This window comes from Amaranthus tricolor, chromosome 9 (genome assembly GCF_026212465.1).
Source record: "Amaranthus tricolor cultivar Red isolate AtriRed21 chromosome 9, ASM2621246v1, whole genome shotgun sequence".
Classification (NCBI taxonomy): domain Eukaryota; kingdom Viridiplantae; phylum Streptophyta; class Magnoliopsida; order Caryophyllales; family Amaranthaceae; genus Amaranthus; species Amaranthus tricolor.
In genome coordinates, this window is record NC_080055.1 from 21,734,194 (window position 1) to 21,755,861 (window position 21,668).

Sequence of the window (21,668 nt, forward strand, 5' to 3'; positions counted from 1 at the left end):
TATGTTGTCTATTTGACTGCTTATAATGTTTGTACTAAGTGAATAAGGACACATGTAAAGGGTGAACAGTGTACTTTTTGACATTTACCGGCGACTAAGATCTTACGTCAACTTATCCCATTTTGAATAATAATCGTCAATAACTACTGATCATTCGTCAACACAGCCATTTTTATATCTATGTTGTCTACTTATCTGCCTATATATTGGATATACTAAGTAAATCAAATCAAGGCAAAATAAATGGAATTTAGATTATGTTGAGATGGAGTTGAAGATTAAGTGAAAACATTCAAGTAGTAGTCAATATCAACGAGTAAATAAGCATGATACAAATATTCAGAAAGGTTCATTGCTCACACTTACATGTGTCTTTATTCACTTAGTATATCTATGATAGGTAGATAAGCAAACAACATAGAACAAAATGGCTGAGTTGATGATGATTATCTGTGAGTACCATCACCACCATCATAACTTTAAGACTTTATCGTCTTTTTAGTTCTTTCTTTCCTGGTTATTATTTATAATGGTTGATGTAACCCTATATATATTTCATTGTTTTGCTTGCTTATTTCTTCACATTCTCCATCTACAATCAATCTAAATCACTGTTCGTTCCGACACCCAAAGGTATTATCTTTTCTTCCATTTTCATTAATGCTTTAATTCACACTTTTATTTCACTTTCTTTAAGATGAAAACCATTGCCAATAATGGTCAAAACAACCATTAATTCCATTTTTATTATTATATATTGAGCAAAGAGTTTTTGAGTTTAGATTAATTATGGCATTGCTCAAAATTATTATTCTATTATTTCATTTGTAAAAGTCATTTTGAAGTATTATCATAAATTGAGCAAAGATTTTTTTGAGTTTAGATTACAAGACCATATAGACAATAAATTTTTCATTAGAATTTGTTTCGCCTAGTAATACAAGCAGCATCTAAAAACAGCATCATCTGCACTTAAAGCCCTTATCGCGCGAATAAGCACTTCGTCCTTAGCTACAAAAACCGAAAATCACGCACGAAAATAAAAATTCGGGATGGAGGAGGTTGAAGTCAAAGAGGTTTTACTAGAATACAGATCACTGTACAGGTTTCTGTACAAAATATATCTATGCCTGCTGGATGAAATCCCATTAATAAACAGCAAAGCCAGACCTGATATTAGAATAATGCAATCATACATCAATGAATCGTAATCGAAAAACACTGAATCATCATCTCAGTCATCGAGCTCCACAAGCTGAGCACGACGTCTCTCAGCTGCTTTCTTGCGAATAAAGAAGCCCCATCTCATAGCTGCCTTGATCTTCAGCCAACTGACAACAGCTTTGCCTGGACGACTCCGGTCCTCCTCGAAACTATTGTAGTTAGATGGTGTCGGCATGAAAGTTGGGTATGACAGATAAATTTCGTCAAGCATGTTCATATGGCTTTCCATACTCGTAAGTCTAAGCTGCTGCTGCATATCGTCGCTTTCAAGTAATTCGTGACTTCTGTTGCGGATATCTTCCTCTGAAATTTGGCCCTGTGACCAATCATCATAGGCGTTGATAGCGGACGGTTGAGACGATTGCATGATCGGAAACCCAGAAGCAGAAGGCTGGGAAGGGCCTAAAGACAACCCTGCCCGGTTATTGCTCTCAATAATCTGACTTCGTTCGGAACCATTGCCACCTATCAGAGCATGCTGGGAGAATAAAGTGCTCTCGAACTGATTATGTGAACTAGAATTCATTGGATGCGTCTGATTTGGGAATCGGTTCGCCATATTATCATTATATGCTGCAAGCCATCAAAACCAAATGAAATTGTTAAGGTTGTTTAGGCCATATGGCGAGCAAGCAGCAGAAACAATCACAAGATACATATAAGCACACAAAAAAGAACATAAACCACAAATATAATTGAATCAAGTGTTCAAACCTTAATTTATTTCCTACCCTTTCCTTTTTATTTAGCCAGGGAAGGAAACGGTGGGGTGTAAGGTTTTATTATTACTAACTCTTAATGGGCCGAATAAGTATAATCAAATTATTTGACTATATTTGTTCCATCAATTAAGAATACATAATATTAAAACCTTAAAAGGGGGAGGGGCAGCTGATGAGGGTGGAGGCAGAGGTGGAGATGGGGGCGGAGGTGGAGACGGGGGCGGAGGAGGGGGCGGGGGCGGGGGCGGGGGAGGATCAACAACAACATAATAGCACTCAATGCAATGCACAACAACTGTGGCCAATCTATCACCAAACAAGAGTTGGCATATGGCAAACAATCATCAAATAAGCTTTCCAACGATCCTTCATACAAAATGCCTTATCCACATAAAGGAAAATGATTTGGCCAAAATCATATAAATATTTATATGATAACCAGAACAGACACTAAAGATAAATCCTTGCCTGAAAAGTGCACCTATGTATGACTAACATAGTTTTCCCAACTCTTGAAATCCTCTCATACATACAACTTGTTTCCAACTCCAAATTATCACCCTTTTAATCTTTCAATAGTTGCTAGCTTGGCAGGAAAATTAATGACTATATAAGCTTAGGAGCTCATTCTAATGAGCCCCAATCGCATACTTGAGAGGTGAGTGGTAGTTCATAAGCCTTGCATCTAGATTCCATCCTTGAATTTACTCTGCCGTACCCAGTCCTTAGTCTCACTAGCACGGGTCCTTTGGGCGAAAATCAAATTTTAGTTCATTATCTTTCAAGTATTCATCACAAAAAATAAATTTTATAGTTTTCTAGACTTGCTCTACTACTTGCTCCGAATATAAAGCTTTTTAGAACAACTGTTTAAAAAGATGGTTGTGACAGAGATGCGTATGTTAAGATTGATAACGAGTGTTTTGCACAACATGGATCAAAATTACGATTGTACTCCGTATAACTGTGTTTTTCAAAATCTAATGTATTTCCAATTCCCATAGTTACAAGTGTACTACAAAGAAAATAATGTTACATTGCGTTTTTCTTTTTGTATAATCCAAGTAATTTCAAAACAGTTGATGTTATATTTATGTACTTTGCATATCACATAGCTCCCTATGCTCCGCGGGGTACAAAATAATTTGCGAAGACACGGCACACGAGATTTGCATCAAGTATGCTTAAGCTTACCACAGATATTACAGTCAAAGGAGAGTCTAACAAAGCTTACCTAAAGGCATTATACTATTCTCCACTAATGCATGCTCAGTCAAACCTGCCATAGGCAACTGGGGAAGGGCCATCTGATCATCAATAGCATTTGAATAATTGATTACATTCATTGATAGTTCATTCTGAGATGAACGCGTTCTCCGAGTTTGTTTAGAATTCACAAGTGCTTTGCCATCGTACTCTATCACTTGCTTCCAGTTGTCATATGCTTTCTTCAAAAGGGTATCAACATAAACCTGGATGAATAATCATGTGTTAAGGTCATAAAACTAGATCCAAAAGGAACAAATCACAAAAGTTATGTTTTATTTTTTTTGAGTTCGTTCCTGATAAAATTTCAGTATCCATAAGGGCAGGATGAATTGAAAGCCAGACATCAAATCATAATGCAGAGCAAGGCCCATCATATCATATCTGCCGAGTAGTAATGATTTTTAGATAATCCAAACCAATATTAAAAAATAGTAAACGGGTAAAATACAAATGTTTAAAGCCGAATCAAGGGATATTTCATGGTTTCATCAAATATGTGACAGCATGACAAACACATCACCCTTACCGTGACTGTTACCACATGTTTCACTATGCATCAATATCACCCCACAGCCACTTCTTTAACAAAGATTCTAAGGGAAGTGCAACAGGCACCTTGGTGCCAAAAAGAAAAACTCAGCGCAACAGCCTACACTGAAATTTTTGTAACATATATGTACTTATGTAAATTAGTTTTATAAATGAGTGTCAAAGAAGTTAAGAGCACATGATGAGCTTATTCAAAACTAAAACGCGTTTGAGGTGCGGGTAAATACTGGCATCAGGAAAACACTTTTTCAAGTCCTGGGGAATGACAGTCTAAAAGGCGAAAGCACACAGGAGGCATACCTACGCCAACACCAATACACGCCTAAGGCACACCGAGGCGAGACGCAGCCCCTTGAGCGATTGCGCCTTAGTGCGTCTCGAAGATTATATAACTAAGATGATAAGGTTAGTAAAATATTTGCCAAAATCGATACGATGTTAAGAATTTTGATGAACGATAATAATATCAATGAACTAACAAATGTTTGATAATGTAAAACTTGCAAAAGAACACAAAGATTTAAGGAGGTTCACCCAATGATGGCTACGTCCTCCGTCGTGTGTAGTTTCTTGTTTATATTATATCAATGGAGTATAAAAACACTCTTACAAATGAAGTATTACAATTGAGTAAGAGATAATACAAAAGGCTATGTGTTTGGCTTAAGGGTTGTGTTTTATGTGTTTAATGTGTGTATGAGAGCTCTCTATTTGTAGGAGAGATCACACTAGATAACATTAAGTACATTAAAGCTATGAATAAATGACAATGAAACAGCCCCAAGTACTTGAAGAGTCAAAAACAGCATCCTAGGAGCATCAGAGACATCGCTCGACCAAAACAAGGGCTCGCTCGGTCGAGTGGATTGGTCGAGCGGGCTATAGGAAGTTTTTGGTTGCATTCTGTCTGCTCGCTCGATCCACCTTGGAGCTCGCTCGGTCGAGCGGCACATCAGAGAGCTTTTAACAGTATTGCTCGACTTGCATAGTAGAGCATCTTGAATTAAACCTTTACACTTCTTCATTAAGCCCCATAACTCCCATGATTAACTCATACTTCATTACCTCATTAATAAATACTTTTAATCACCATCATAAACCACAATCATCAACACTCAACTTAATACACCCACATTAACACACTCATTGGATTCCATCCCAAGAGTCACACATGAATGCACACATCAATTGTGCACTCAAGTCACACCATTCATGACACCATTCATAACAGTTAGCACAGTGACCCAATATTTATAATCTTAAAGTTCAGATTATCAGATAATATAGGCTAGAGTTTCTAACCTCATGATCTATAGCATACAAGCACACCCACCCACTCACTTTTACTCTATCGAGGGCCAATGAATTGCTAAGTATGTAGGATATGTGATTGGGACAAAGAAAACAGCTAGAAAAAAAAAAAAAAAAAAAAAAAAAAAAAAAAAAAAAAAAATCACAAAAGTTTTTTTGAGCTTTCACTAGTTACCTAATTTTGTGTTTCATAAGAACTACATACATTCAACTTGTTTTACAATAGACAGATGATATGTCCAGATTCAGCACGCAACAAAAAATGGCTAACCTTTTGGCTATCAGAGAGAGAATCGGCTGGAAAATACTGCTCTCCGACAATTAGACCAGTTAGCTCATATATATTATTGAATACCAGGCCAACATTTCTGGCATCATCAGAGTAATAAACATACAGCTTTCCACTCAGAACACAGGTCTTGGCATGCTCCATAAGCGCATCCCACATTCTATTAGACATGCCACTTCCGAGGATCTATAAAGATAATAGCCATACATCAGTAATTTTTATAGAAATTACAGAACGGAATTAAAGAATATGAATTCAAAATATTGCTTAAAAATTTAGTCCAACACACATCACCAAAACATGACGAGGATGAACTTACTGTTCTTAGTTGTTGAGAATCTTTGACAGCGAGGCGGAGGAATTCCTCTACGGTATGAATTCCACTATTATTCAACCTCTTGTGGAAAGAACCATCTTTTCCGATCTTCTCTAGTCTCCAGACAGCATCATTAAGGGCTGGAGGATAGTGCTTTTTATATACTGGAAACAAAACACAAGAGTTATTCTAACTTTTCAAGAATAATCGACCAAAAGCCTAATAGTAACAGACTTTAATATTATAATGAACTTACATTCCCCTCTGTGATCCTTGACATTAAAGGCTTCGGTTTTTGCCTCACGTACACGAATGCCCTCGCAATATCCTGAAGCCACCTTGAGGCCAAGCCTGAACTTTCTACTCCTGATCCAACTCGAATTATCAGTGAATGTAAGTTCGCCCAGTGTTCCTACACCTTCTTTCAGAGTCACCTGTAAATCCCCCGTCAAAAGTGGTCTCTTTCCTTCACGTTCCTTTACAACATGGCTTTCAAACACCTCTTGAGACCAATCTTCATCGTCTTCATTGTTAAAATCACCTTCAAGCACAACAATATCAAGCTTTATGGACGATTCAGGCCCAGATGTCACCACATGACCACTGTTAGCATCAATCAATACAACATGGATTGCCGCACCCTGCTCTCCTTCAACTTTCCCACCAGTGAATAAAGGAAGTGATAACTTGGATCTAAAATGCAGCTGCAAGTTCTTTCCATCAGACCCTTCGATTCGTTTGGGTGAAGCCCTAATCAAAAATTAAGAAGAATATTAAATCCACGATGTCAATCTTCAACTAAGTTAATGATGCAAACACCCTATAAATTAGAGTTAGTGGTAAATAAGTGGAATATCACACATCCTATTATGTACCAAAAATTTGGTTATTGTAAGGAGGCAAAAAATTGGAATACCCAAACTTCGTCTAATTTAAAGTATGTTATCAGTTTCAGCATAGTTATGATTAGTAAAACTCCTAAAAAGTTGCAAAGCTTCTCCTAGCTAGAGAGCATCTAGTCAGATAATGATGACTAACTTTGTAGATGAATGAGACGGGTTAAAAGTACATTGTACATTAAGATGAACAAAACTCGATAAAAATATTGTTCAAAACAAGTTTGCAAATAGCAGATAAGATATACCTTCCAGCAATTCTGGCAGGGCCTATCCTAGCTAGAGCACGTTCAACTTCTTCACTGACCTGTTTCATTCAATATTGATAAAACAAATGAGTAAAGCAACTTGCAAAAGGAAAATCGAAAGCACTATACAACGACAAAACAAAGTGGATAGTCCTCTAAAATTCATTCATTACTTCTACACATGTACTAATGATTAGTGAGAAAATATTTTTCATGATGTTCGGAGCTAGAGACCAAGTGACAAGTTATTGTTTTCTCTTAGCGCATTTTCGGGTTTCACTTTACTATTTTCGACCGATTTTATCATAATTTATTTGTTAATATTTTAATTGGAGGGCATGATTAGCATAAATAAGAGGTTCATTTGTAAGCCAAAACATTTTAGTTTTTCTTAGTTTCATTTTAGTTTTACTTTTTATCATTCTAGTTATATTTTCTTGAACCATAAGTTTTCCATTTAATTCTTATGTATGCTCTTTGATTTGTTTACCATGTCTAGTATCATGCTTAAGATTAATGTTGATTCTTTATTGTTTATTACTATGTCTAGTGAGTAAATCCTTTTATCTAGGGTACATGGATTGATCCCAATCAATTATGAATTGATATTATTGTGAAATTGTTCATAGAATTGTGGATTTTTAATTAAATCCATGCTTAATGAATTCTAAATTAAAATTTTTTCTTATTCTAGTCTATAAGACGACGCTATGAGATCAAGAGTCATTTAGCTTAAAGACAAATTTAAGTTAAATACTTCAAAAGTCAGTCAATTAATAAGACAGTGAAAATTGAATTTAAATCCCAATACCCTAGGCTTTTATTATTATTGTTTATAACAAGTTTATTTCAATCATTAGTAATTTTAGATATAAATTTCCCCAAATATATATTTGATTTCTACGTATCCATTAGAATAGAATAAACAACATTGGTTTAAGCTTCCTTGTGTTCGACCCATTAGCTACACATACATAGTGCACTTGTCAACTTGAGGAAAAATAAATTTGATATTAAGTATATAAGTAAAAAAGACCAATTATCTTACAACTCTACGAAGTACAGGTTCCAGTGATGAAAAAAGTTTCTGCAAGCTGTCCACCTTCAAAGCCTCTACAATCACACTGCAACGGATAGATACATTTAAGGAAAAGAATGTAACGGGAATTTATCTTTGATTTTTAAAGGGATAGATACATACGAAAGCATTTACCTACAAACACTTCAAAACTAATGGATGATTTTTAAATGCTAAAAAAGCAGAAAATTTATCTTTGATAGTGAAGAAAGATTTGCTCTTCTTTAACAGAGCACCAAAATCGGGCACCAACTATACTTTCCAATATAACACAATACGGGGTCTACTACTAGAGAAAACAACTCAGTATCTCCGAGTCACCAGATGTAAACAGTTTGAAAAATATCGTTCATCATATGCCGTTGAACTAATGAGAAAGGATGCTTTACAAAGACCATATATATATAAACGAAGGGAGCTCAAACCAGACTACGTTTAAAGTAATACGAAAGATTTGTGGAGTTCATATTCCACTGGATCCAGAGATTATCTTAACTTCTTAAGTCATACAAATAATCTCTAAATTTTAAATTCCTTTTTACTGCATCTAACTTCCATTATTAGTTACCACTTACCAGCACAAGTGACAAAGAAAGCACAATTTAAATAGAGTAAAACTTCATAGCAAGTTTAATCAACACCACCCCCCCCCCCTCCCCTCCCCCTCCCTAAAACCCTAGAAACCATTTCATTGCCGCAATGTCATTAAGTAGACTTTCATCTATACGCAACCTTGTCTTGTAAAAAAGACAATACAACCAACAGAGAATCAAAAAAAACAAAACAAAAACACTTGAATAGAAAGCATTACAATCAATTATTAATTAGATTTAACATCTAGAAATCACAATCATCAAGGAAATAGTATCATCCACAGAGCAAAATTATCTCATCAAGAAAATAGAGAAAAGAAATACCTGGCTAAAGCTGGCCTTTTTCGCTCTGGCTGATCATCATCCCCACCACCACCACCACCATTATCCAAGGGCCTTTTTCCCCTCATACTATTCGATCTCTCCATAGACCTTGTTTGCCTATGCATTTTCTACCACTAATTTATCACAGCACCTCAGAATTACAGATCTGCAGTACCATATCAGTTCAATTTTCAAAGAAATTATAAAACCCATCAATAATTATCACCAAAAATTAAATACTCATATGCCAAAAAGTACCAAAATGAAAAAATATGCAATCTTTATCCAAATTTCCCCCAAAAAATTAGTACCCCCTTCATATTTCACCAAAAAAATAAAAACCCAGATGCAACAAACACGAAATTCCCTAGGCAGGATCCTAAAAGAAGATATACTAAAAACTAACAAGAAAACTAAAATTACCTCAGCAAAAAGTACAGAACTGGAGACTTTAACAGAAGATACAAATGATTATGGTGATTAAGAACAGAAATAGAAGAAAAAAAAAAGGTGAAAAGTAAGAGAGTAGCTAGTGGATTTTAATGACCAGAGTCAACGTTGACTGCTAAAGTAAGATGAGTAAGTTCAATTTTTTTCTTAGATTTTTTTTTTTTTGTAATTTTAATTGATAAATTCAGTAGTATAATATAGATTTTTGGGTTGGGGCTGCTAAGTGCTATAAGGTTGTCACTGTGCTAAATAGAGTAAAATAGTATCCCCATTTTCTTGATTGGTCACTGCCTCACTAGAGACTGGAAAGTGGATAGTACTATCATTAAATTACTAAGAATGTTGCTCATATTTGCCATGGATTTTCCGCCTCTTAAATTTTATCGACCTGAATATTAGATATTCCTCTCTGTACTATTGAATTTAAAATATTTTTTTTTGTCTATTTTACTTAATTGTATTATTTTTATTTTTGGACAATAATTTATTATTTTCTTTTAATCTCATCCATATATTTTAACTTTCTTTTAATTTTATTCACATAATTTATTCTCTTTTTTATTTTATTACCACTTTTTAAAAAATTTATCTCTTTCTCTTTAATGCAATTCTATCAGGACAGATGAATAGTTGTTAGAAAAAGGAAATTGAAATAAAACATGGAGGTTGTTAGGTTTTTTAAATTAATTGTTATATTTACTTAAAACTACAAAGTTAGTTATGTGATATTGAGATTTGATTTAAAATTAAAATAGCTATTATTTAGGAGTTTGTTATTTTAGCAATTATTAGAAATATGAGAGTTAGTAGGATCGTGTTAACTCATTAGTTGCTTAATTGGTTATTTTTCTAATTAATGATAGAGTAGTTTTGAGCAATGTAGAAGTTTTACATTTATCACTTTACCATATGCTCTTCAATTTTTTCCCAACATGAGACAATCATAATATCTATTAAAAAATTTATGAAAAGCCAAATGTCAACTTTCTAGAGTTCTTGCCATGTGTAATTTTTCTATTGGAGTATTCAAATTAACTATATTAAATAGCTAACCAATTTACATCAATCAAATATTTGACAATCAATTAATAATTAACTTTTTAAATTTACCGATTTAGTTATAGAAATTATTTCAACTAATCAAATACTCTAGTCTATAAATTGACTAAGAGAATAAAAACAATAAATTAATAATCATTTAGGTGATATTAACAAATTTAAAATTATAAATTAGGGAACATAATATTAATCATATATCTTTTAATAATTACTGCTAGAGGAATTTGAAAACAAAATAAAATAAGAAATATTTAAATGACATTAAATAATTTATTAAGATTTAGACTGATTTAGTTATAAAATTATTTTAATTAATCAACATATAATTTAATAAAAAGACTGAAAAATCACACGTGTAATTCTTTTGGAGTCACACTAGATGAAAGAATTTTATAAGTTAATATTTGCTTAAGTGGCAAATTAAATTAATCAATCTGTTATTTATTTTATTTTACTCATCTACAAACTATTTAAATTTATTATACATATAAAAATGTCATATTATCCATTTTAATAATTATTATTTATTACTTCATCTTTAGTATTTATAGTATATTTATTATTACATGTTTTTGAAAATTATATTTATATATATATCTTCATACTAAGAATTACGTGCATTGCATTGGATTTTATACTAATATATAAATACATGTATTGTCTTTACTTTGTAAGTTAGAAAAAACAGAAATAAAAGAAAAACATTCTTTCAATGTTAAAATGGAATAGACTACTCAAAAACCTTCTCACCAGTTGCAAATATTGATACGATCCGAGTGCTTTTTCAATTGCAGCAAATACTGACTGGCATCTACATCATTTCAATGTAAAGAATGCTTTTTTACATGGGAGATTAATGAATAAGTTTATATGGAAGCTCCTCCTGGTTTCTCTCGAGATTTTACTATTGGAGAAGGCTGCAAGTTAAAAAAGGCTTTATATGGACTAAAAGAATCACCAAGAGAGTGGTTTGGAAGATTTATTTCAGCAATGAAGAAATTTGGATATCAACAAAGTAACTATGATCATACATTATCCATAAAAAAGGAGGTAAATTGATTAGTTGCCTTATCATTTATGTTGATGACATAATTATTACTGGAGATGATGTAGATGGAATAATATTACTAAGAGGAAAATTATTTAAGAGTTTGAAATGAATGATCTTGGAAACATAAAATATTTCCTTGGAATTGAAGTACTCAAATCAAAAACAGGCATCTTCATATCCAGAGGAGATATATTCTTGACTTCTTAACTGAAGTTGGGACGTAGATTGCAAACCTATAGATACATCCATGATGATGAACCATAGATTAAAAGAAAGGAGGGAAAATGATAAATAAAACTCAATAGCAAAAGTTAGTTGGAAATTTTTATATATCTCTCCCATATACTATCAGATATTGCATATGCAGTAAGCGTTGTAAGTAGATTTATGCATAGTCCTCAAAATGAACACTTAGACGCTGTTTTTAAAACATAGAGTACTATTGACTATAGTTAAATCCATCATCCTGCATTTTATCTATTGAGTACTATGACTCTTCTACAACCATCTAAGCACTCGACTGAGTCGTTGCCCGACTAAGCGGGTCGATTCAGTAATCTATTCGGTAGAATACACAAGAGATAGTTAATCTCAAGGCCACTACTGACCAAGAAGTTGCTCGATATCTTAACAGTTTGTCAAGGTTAAGAGTATGCATATCCTCTATGGTGGCCCTTATTAGGGCCCTGCTAATGAGACCAAATTATCCTATTGGGTATCAATTTTAAATTATCCTTATTAGGAGTATTCTTTTCACAACCCCTATTGGGTATCCCAAGCCAAATTCTCCTTAAGAGGAGTTTCCATTACTACTAAATTCATTATTATTCAAGGGTCTAAATCCTTATGTGATCTTATTCCATAGTAACCAATATAACCCAACAATATTAATCACTTACAAGTGATATCCGAAATTATTATGTACAACCAATTCTCAGCGTGTACGTACCCTAATAGATAAGCACGCAACTCAAAATTATTTGAGCGTATTCAAAACAACACCAATTGACCGCACAAACAATTCCCTTTAAATTACACATCATTTTAATAATATTGAACAATTAAATAAGTTTTTAACGTACAGCCCCTAAACATGTCAGATACAACTATTTCTGACATCCGAATAGAAAAATGACTTTACTGTTGAATTCGGAAGGTACCAATTACTTTGTGTACCAAATCTCATGATTTTTAAGGGTCATTTACTGTATTATTTTTAATTGTTTAAGCATCTACGCAATTTTCAACTCAATCGAACACCAAAACATTTCAAAAATATTCGAACAAACCCTTAAGGGCGCAACCCACATAACGAGACAGAAACTTTTACCTAAAATATGTTCTATAAAATTTTATATTATTATTTAATAATTATTTAATCTCCAAAATTACGAGTCGTTAAAATGATTCAAACTCATAACTTTTTCAATTCCAACAAAAAATAATTAAATAAAATATTAAAGTTTATGATTCACAAATTATCAATTCAATATAGAAAAATATTTTATTATATATATATATATATATATATATATATATATATATATATATATATATATATATATATATATATATATATATATATATATATATATATATATATATATATATATATATATATATATATATCATTTTATTCAAATCTTACAAAACCTATGAACATTTTTTACACAACATAAACTTTATATTGTCTATATTTTTTAAAAAAATAAATTTGACCTAACATACTCAAGTAATTTCTTCTTAAACAAATCACACATATCGAAATCACAATACAACGATTATATTTATTTATTTTTTAATCAAAAATATATATTTTTTTTAACTATATACCACAAATTATAAATCAAACTTCAAACATCTACACAAAAAAAATGATATTTAATCGTAAAAATTTAAAGATTGAAATTAAAGAAACAAAATTAAAATCAGACTTGCAAAAATTCCCGAATTAATACGATTAAAACCCGATGAATAATATCAAAACACATTAATTTTCCCTTTTCCTCTCCTTAATTTTTTGGCGGCACACTGTAGAACTACTAGTCTACTACTACTACTAGGGTTTTTTTTCTTGGTTATGAAGAAAATCATAAGCATCTGGGGTTAGAAAATCTTAAATGGGATACTAATCCTAATTAAGGTAATAGAAGTTACAAAATAAAAACAAAAAATTCTCCCTCCATCAAATCCCTCGGTCTCGGTGTATCTCGCTTATAGAAAAACTATGGATAGGGTTTGGGGGAAGGACAGCAGCAACTCATACCCATAAAGGAAAGCGCGGCCAAAGGAGTCCCCGGGCTCGAGAAAGATAAAGAGACATAACTACACGGAAAAGATAAATTAAATACTTATAAATAAAATAAATAAAATAAACCAAATAAAATCCAAAGTAGTATATTAATATAACAAACACAAAAATTTAAAGATTAAGTTTAATTTGTAAATGATTGATTTTATAAATTAATATTAATCTATTTACATACAGGAATCTATCTAGTATTAAATCAAGGTGTATATTTATATGCACTCCCACTATTAAATATGTTACTTTATCTCAAAAAGATTCTCCTTATTCATAGCCTTTAGGGCTGTAAGTATCAAACTATCAATTGCCATAAATTATTTATTTTTGGGTTATGAAAATGCCATTAGTCCTAATGAAAATATGTTATTACTTTTATTATGAAATTAGTGTTTAATCAAGTACTTATTGTGAAAAGTGAAGTTTAGGTAGAAGAAAAGGCCGACTCGTCATTCATGGAAACCGAGTTAGGGCTTTGGCGACGAGTCATCGCTTTCTTCTTGAATATTTCTAAAATATATCTTATTATTTGAATTAATTGTTTGTTTAAAAATGCCTAAAATATATCCATATTTCCTTAAGTCATGGAATAATTTGATAAAGATACTCTTCTGTCCTGATAGAATTGCATCAAAGAGAAAAGATGGATTTTTAAGAAAGTGGTAATAAATAAAGAGAGACAATAAATTGTATAGATGAAATTAAAGGAAGGTTAAAATGTATGTATGTGACTAAAAGAAAGTGGTGAATCATTATACAAAAATAGAAATAATGCAAATTAAGTGGAACAAATCAAAATGAAAAATGCTTTAAATTCAATGGGTATTATGGAACGGAGGAAGTATTTCGGAAAATTTGGAATAAAAAAGCCAAATAATTTGTATCATCAAAATGAAGAAAAGGAGAAATCACTAAATTCACGGTCTAGATCAACAAAATTAATTACCTAAAATGAAGAAAAACCAAAATTAATTCAAACATTTATTTGTTAACCTTTCAGGGTTTTAGGTTTTATTCAGGGGTTTTTGCTTTTAAACTTTCCACCTTCTCCAAATCTAGTCTTCAATTTTCACTTAATCAAATATCAAATTCTAGTGAAAGCTAAATTTTTATCCATTTTTTCTCCTCTGCTATCCATATTCTTCATCATATTAATATAAATAACCCACTATATTTTTTCTAAAATAAATATAGACACCTATATTCAATTGAATTATATAGTTTGTTTTTTCTCATTTATTTGTTTAAATTCTGTGATCATTTTTTTTTCAACGTTTTCTTCGATTTGGGAAAATGAAAATCATAGAGAACCCATCAAATTAATCCCCCTGTCAATCAACCAAATGGGAAAATGTTTTTTAAAACTAGATTATGCATAAAGTTTTAGATGGGTCAATGTAAGAATGGTGAAAATTGCAATTTTGCTCATGGAGAGGAAGATTTGAGAAAGCCCCCTCCTAATTGGCAAGAGTTGATTGGGAGTAGAATGGAGGATAGAATGAATAATGGGATGGAAAATTGGGAGGATGATGATAAGATTATTAGTAGGATGAAACTTTGTAGGAAGTTTTACAATGGGGAAGAATGCCCATATGGAGCAAGATGTAATTTCTCACACGTAGAGCCTCCCAAGTTTAGGGAGAATTCAACTCGATTCCAAGACGATCGTAGGGAGTGTTCTTCAATCAGCATTGGCACCATCCGACCTCATATGGTGCAGGCCCGGACTCATGATCAATATGCGAATGCTAATGGTGTTATGGATGCAATGAGAGGGAACTCGAGGCCGGTTCATTGGAAAACCAAGCTTTGTACTAAGTTTGAGGTTACAGGGCACTGTCCTTTTTGGTGATACTTGCCATTATGCTCATGGCCAAGCAGGTACATTCATAACTAACTTTGAATCAATTGTGTTTACTGCCCGTTTGTAGGTGGTAATAAACGGTGGTAATGAGAATGAAAAACTAGTGTAATTTTGGTTGAAAAATCTTTTGGTTACCTTGATGGCCATGCTTGTTCAACTTTAATAATTTTATATTCTTCATAAAATTGATTCCAATGCATTACGATTGGGACAGGTGATATTAGGTAGTAATGAAAATTTATAAACAAAAATTTTTTTTGTAATCAAAGTTTCATTACCATGGGAATGATAAGAAACTTTTGATAAAATTTTACACTATAAATTATTCTCAATACCATCATTTAATACCACTAACTAAACGAGCCGAATGTTTTATTGTTGGTTTTTAATTTTTGTTTGGACCAGTGAATCCAATCGTTTCTTTTGATCATGTAGTGGCTTTTGAATAAGACTTGTATATTCTTTATCATTGATTCTATGTTAAAAGTAGTTGTACATTATTTGAAATAGATTATTGGGAAATTGGGATTGAAAGGCGGGTAAAATTTTATGAATATTACACTAAATCCGCTCAACTAATTGCTCCAAAAAGGACATACCGCACCCATTCGCCTATTTTGTCATCCCCATTGTGAAACAACATATCCAAATTCCCAACTCCAAATATTAATTTTGCTTGGGGATCATCCATTATTCCTATGCTAAAGTGAAGGAAATCATCGAAGTAGATTATTGTGAAACCCTAGTCTAGTTATTACTGGTTCTGTTTGAGGGGTCTTTTGAGCAAATTTCAATAGATTTAGGTATGATCCCATCTTGGATTAGGGATAGGGGAAATGGTGCTCTCTTTTACACTGATTTTGCCTCACGGAGAACTTCTAATGAAGTAGAATTGCTCTCTTTTACTTGGGCCTCATCTGCTTAAGGAATTAGGAACCATCATAATTTTAATTTTTTTTTTTCTACTAGACATTATCTTACACTTTGCAATTTATTTTCTGTTCTTGATTGATCGAATGGAAATAGATGTTATGTTGGGATTTTATTTGATTTTGCAATTCGGATCTGATTTCTTTATTTGATACATATACAATAAACTTGTTTTGTTGAATGCTCATCAGTTGTTATTTTTCCTCAGAATCATTGCTGCTTGGTGGTCGTCCTACTGAGACTGATCAATCAAACGCTGTCTCCGATTCCGTCGAAAGCTTACGCTGGAGTCGCGTCCACTCAAACAAAAAGGTGAATCGCATTTACGGAGATTGGATTGATGATCAACCCTCGTATTGGCTAATGAAGAAGAAAATTGATTTAGTAGTGTGTAGGTTTTGCAAGTTTTGCATATATAAGTGTTCATAGCTGTAGCCATCATTCATTGATAATTACTTATTTTTTAGTTATCTTTACATAGTTCTCAACTTAATGTCTTTCTTGAGCCTTTAGCTAGGGTATAGAATAAATGGTTTTTGTCATTTTGTTTTTTATGTAGTTATAATAACAGAAAAGTTTGAATAATTAATAATTAATAAATATTTTTTTAGCATATTATGTAATATATTTCTGATTAAATCTGTTTAATAGATTAGTTACAAAAGATTTTAAAATTACATCTTATTTACTAATTTTTACCATATACTATCAATTAAGAAGTACAGTATCTTTTAATTACAATGGATAATTATGGGATAACGTATTAATTATTTGTGTAAAAAATTTATTTACATTAAAATATTTTTGTAATAAATTAAGAAAAGAAAATAATTTTAAAATAGTTTTTTTTTAAATTAAATAGATTATACATTAATTATTTAAGTAAATAATAAGGAAAAAATGTTGGTGAAATAAATTTCAAATGATAATTCTATCACCTATGTTTGACAAACTTATAACACATAAATAAATAAATTAGGTTATTTGTTGATTATTATAGTAAAAAAATACTCCCTCCGTTTCTTAATGAAGTTTCTTAGTGAAAATATGTGGGGACCATAAATATTATTAAAATATTAAATCAGTATGAATAAGGTTATTTTGGTTTAAAATTTGTGACATAAACAGAAAAATTCCTTATGGTTACAATAATAGAACACCCTAAAATAATAAATGAGAACTTCTCTTTTTATGTGTTGAAATTTTCTATTATATTTTTACGTAATTACTTATAATCTCTATTGTTTAGTGCATGCTTTTATGATTATGTTTTATATATATTAGTAATATATATCTCAATCATCTAATAGTAATTAATACTTTTACAGTTTTTAAAACAAAACAAATTATAATTTCAACATGATTTAGGAGTCATATAATAACTTTATTACATATAAAATTAGTAATTTTTTATTTAAACAATTCATAAACTGTGTTTGGCACGAAAATCTATCTAGTTATTATTTTGGATTTGAGACACCTTGGGGTTTCATACTTTGATTTCTATATCAAATAGTTTTATTTATAATGAGTATAGAGCATAGAGGTTATAAATCTCAGCCTTAATTCATATTTTGGAAAAGAATCATTCAAATATATATATATAAAAAAAAGGGATTTAGACTATTAAAATGAATCTAACTGCAACGATTCAGTTTAATTTTTGAAGAAAAACTTATGTAATCATTATTGTACATGTTTAAAACTTACTTTTATGATAATAAACAAAAAGACAACCTTCCCACATTACTAATTAGCCAACTTATGGCTGGCTTGGGATAAGATTCGATTTTAATCCGACCCGATGCCTCAAATGAACACCTTAATTTATTTATTAAAAGATAAATAACAAATCCTCTCTTCTCTCTAAACACCCTTGTAAACACCCACCCTTATAAATTTTTAGTGGGTGAAAAATGCCAAATTATGTAGATTTTTGAGAAATTTTGCTCCACAATATTTACCCTTTTACTTAGTTGTCTGATTTCAAGCAGAGCTTTAATAGTACTTCTATGTAGTCTATAAACCACCGAAATAAACCATTATTCCATCATTATTTTTCCCAATATCTATAACCTCTAATCACAATTCTATGCAACAAAAACAACTTAAATTAAATACTATAATAATCAAGCATAATCTTGATTATTGTTATACAATATATTAATACTTTTTAGAGATCCATTGTGCAAAAATACGGTTTTATGCACGACCGTGGTTACAGTCGAAAAATGAATTTCATGTCAATACAACTGATTATTTTGCGGTTAATGCAGCCTATATTTTCATCGCGGTAAACTCAAAAACCTTAAAATATGGCCGCGATAATAAGATGATGCGGTCTTATTTTTGCACTGTGATCAAACCCAACATGTAGAATTAGAGATAGGGTCATTAGACCACCAAGCATTAATCCCTTCAAAATCAATATTACCAACTTTATCATCACTACCAATAAGTTCATTAATCTCAGCTTGAAAACTTAAAACCCTTTGCATGCCTGTTGAATACCCTTCAGACTTCAAAGCATCAAAACCATCATTAGTAACATTATCAACATGATTAGGGCTTAATATTGATGGTGATGATCCATTTAAGCTAGAATCCTCCATCTTATCTTCAATCATACTATTATTACTACCCATAATTCCTGAATTTTGATGAATAAATTTGACATAATTAAAATTGTTATAATTACTAGGGTTTTGGATGATCATTTGTGGGTGTAATTTAGGCCAAATTGAAGGATTATTGAAAGGAGAAAATGAATTGGGAAGGCCTAATTGTTGAGTTTGGAGTTGCATATGAAGTTGAAGCCTCTCTAAAGCAGAAGGGCTTAAGGTAGGAAGGTCCTCCTTGGAGTTGGAGCCATTTATTTGGTTTTGTTTCGTTCTTCCAAGCAGTTTCTTCTTCAATCTTGTGTTCCAATAGTTTTTTATGTCATTGTCTGTTCTTCCTGGTAGTTGTGCTGCTATTATTGACCACCTACATTTAAAAAGATTTTTTGATAATTAATTATAATTTTTATAAATTAATTACATATACAAAACTTGATGTATGTTGATCTATAAGTTAATTAACAACGTAACCCTTATATTTGATAGAGTATATAATATATAATGTTGAAAAAATCAATTCAATCAAAAAGTTAATTAACGTAATAGTTATAAAGCCCTAAAAAATATGTTTTATGCTTTATTAGTAGTGTCAAGGGAGGATCCAAGATGAGTTACTGAGTACTTGGGATAAATTGAAGAATCCAAAAAAATATATAGATGTACTTGATTGTGATTTGTGAGGCACATGTTATAATTTGAAAAAAAAAAATTGTTAATAATAAACTAATTTTTATTTGATCAGCTAAAAAAATAATTTTACCTATTATTTATTTGATATATCTTCTAAAATGAATCCACATATTGTTTATAACCATCTTCAAAGCTTCTTTGTAAGTCAAACAATTAGGAAAACATAATAGTTATGTTTATTTTCAGTTATAATACTGAGTAAGCGGATTTATTTTAAAATAAAAAATATTTAAGTTTATTTTCAGCAAATCGAGCAAATATTTATTTATTTCTTTCCATTTCACCTCTTACAAAACTTAAAATTAGCTATTACTCCCTCCATTCTACCGACCAGGGGGTAACATTTGCCTTTTGACACTATTTATATATTACTTTTAATTTGTATTTTATTCTTAATCTATATATTAAAACATAGTCAAATGAGATCTTGTTTAATTCATCTCAATGCAAAGATTATTAATATCCACTTTTTATAATTTTTCGTTATGTATAATAAGAGATATTAAACATTAAATAAGTACATTGGATAGCGTAAATATGAGCATAATTATTATTGGAAATATCATTTTTATTATTTTTAGGTTTAACTAAAGGATTAAGCTAATAATTTGAATACCTGCTTCCAATACTAATATAGAGGCTGAGTATAATGTTGTCTTCCTCCTCAGTGAAACCGCCATGTTTGATATTTGGCCTTAGGTAGTTCAACCACCTCAATCTACAGCTTTTTCCACATCTTTTAAGCCCTATATATATTTTCACACTTAAGTCAAAATATCAAATGGTATTTAATGTAGAATTTCCCTATAATTATATCAAAATATCAAAAAAAATCTTTTATTGTCATTTCCTTTTTACTTTCGTATTACAACTCTTTTTGAAATAACGTACTCCTATTGTATTCATATCGGTATTTTTTTTTTGTCAGTTTGTTGATTATACCGTACCTTCGCTGAAATAGTTGGAGCTTTTTGATCAAAAGTGAAACGAACAAATTAAAACGGGGAGGGACTAATAGTTTTCCAAAATAATTATACTAGCTATATATAGCTATTTTAGTAATTAATGCTTATATATAGCTATTATTAAAATATTTAATCATTATTTAAACAATTAATACATCAAAATTTTAGTAACAAAGATAAAAGTAATTAATTAAATAAGATGCTCTAATAAAAATCTCTAAAGCCTACTCATAATTTCTCCGAGTGAGATGCACTTCAGCAATTAGACTGATGATGATATAATAAAAATTTAGAATAAGAAAAAAAAGAAGAGTTTAGTATATGTACCAATTTTGTGAGGAAGGGCAATCCAATTACTACCGGTGCCAAACTTGTCAATATAATTCTTAAGCTTAGTATCTTCTTCAGGAGACCATGGACCTCTCTTAACATTAGCTTTGTCACAACATGGAGCTCTTCCCATTTCTTTTATCTCTATCCTTCAAATTTTAAAAAAACTTTTCTTTTTTCCTTCTTCTTCTTTCTCTCTCTAAATTTCTTTCTTAAAAATTGTTCATTATGTTCTTGTTGTTGAGGAAAAAGAGCAATGGAAGGCCTTGTTTTGTAGGTTGAAAATTTTGACTTTTAAAGCCAAGAAAAGTTTATTAAACATACATCTTAAGCTGTGACCATTCATCACGTACGTAATCACCTCATAAGTTTATTTGTGTGGACACATTTAACAAGGTTAATTCATTTCGAAAATCATATAATATTAGGAGAATTACCCATTAAGCATTATATACAAGTCTACAGCCTACTATTTTAGTGATGTGGAATTTCCATCATATAAAGTATTTCTAACAATACAAGTTTTTCATTCAGGTGTTCGGGTAGATTTCAAGAATAATATCTTGGATCAGGTTTATTTCGATTCT

General features: G+C 31.2%; 2 protein-coding genes and 1 pseudogene across 2 annotated transcripts; 1 reads left to right on the forward strand and 2 right to left on the reverse strand.

Moving 5' to 3' along the window:
* Positions 1-1,062: 1,062 nt before the first annotated feature.
* On the reverse strand, positions 1,063-9,605 carry LOC130824508 (calmodulin-binding protein 60 B-like). Its single transcript, XM_057689549.1, has 9 exons — positions 9,243-9,605; positions 8,820-8,985; positions 7,873-7,948; positions 6,825-6,883; positions 5,937-6,430; positions 5,684-5,844; positions 5,347-5,550; positions 3,181-3,418; positions 1,063-1,797 (listed from the first exon to the last, which is right to left on the reverse strand). Exons 2-9 carry the CDS (start codon positions 8,942-8,944, stop codon positions 1,235-1,237), a joined length of 1,920 nt encoding a protein of 639 aa, XP_057545532.1. The 5' UTR covers positions 8,945-8,985; positions 9,243-9,605; the 3' UTR covers positions 1,063-1,234.
* A 1,593-nt stretch (positions 9,606-11,198) lies between these two features.
* Positions 11,199-18,775, forward strand: LOC130823378 (zinc finger CCCH domain-containing protein 39-like; annotated as a pseudogene).
* Positions 18,498-21,348, reverse strand: LOC130824509 (transcription factor MYB36). The gene is made up of 3 exons (XM_057689550.1): positions 21,079-21,348; positions 20,403-20,532; positions 18,498-19,463 (listed from the first exon to the last, which is right to left on the reverse strand). The coding sequence occupies exons 1-3, from the start codon at positions 21,212-21,214 to the stop codon at positions 18,839-18,841; spliced, it is 891 nt and encodes a 296-aa protein (XP_057545533.1). The 5' UTR covers positions 21,215-21,348; the 3' UTR covers positions 18,498-18,838.
* Positions 21,349-21,668: the final 320 nt, after the last annotated feature.

Coding starts and splice junctions, on each gene's coding strand:
- LOC130824508 (XM_057689549.1), bottom strand. CDS start 8,944: ATGCATAGGCAAACAAGGTCTATGGAGAGATCGAATAGTATGAGGGGA. Junction 7,949..8,819: donor AAAAGGCCAGCTTTAGCCAG/GTATTTCTTTTC, acceptor TATCCGTTGCAG/TGTGATTGTAGAGGCTTTGA. Junction 6,884..7,872: donor AACCTGTACTTCGTAGAGTT/GTAAGATAATTG, acceptor TGAATGAAACAG/GTCAGTGAAGAAGTTGAACG.
- LOC130824509 (XM_057689550.1), bottom strand. CDS start 21,214: ATGGGAAGAGCTCCATGTTGTGACAAAGCTAATGTTAAGAGAGGTCCA. Junction 20,533..21,078: donor TGCCCTTCCTCACAAAATTG/GTACATATACTA, acceptor AAATATATATAG/GGCTTAAAAGATGTGGAAAA. Junction 19,464..20,402: donor TATATTAGTATTGGAAGCAG/GTATTCAAATTA, acceptor TTTTAAATGTAG/GTGGTCAATAATAGCAGCAC.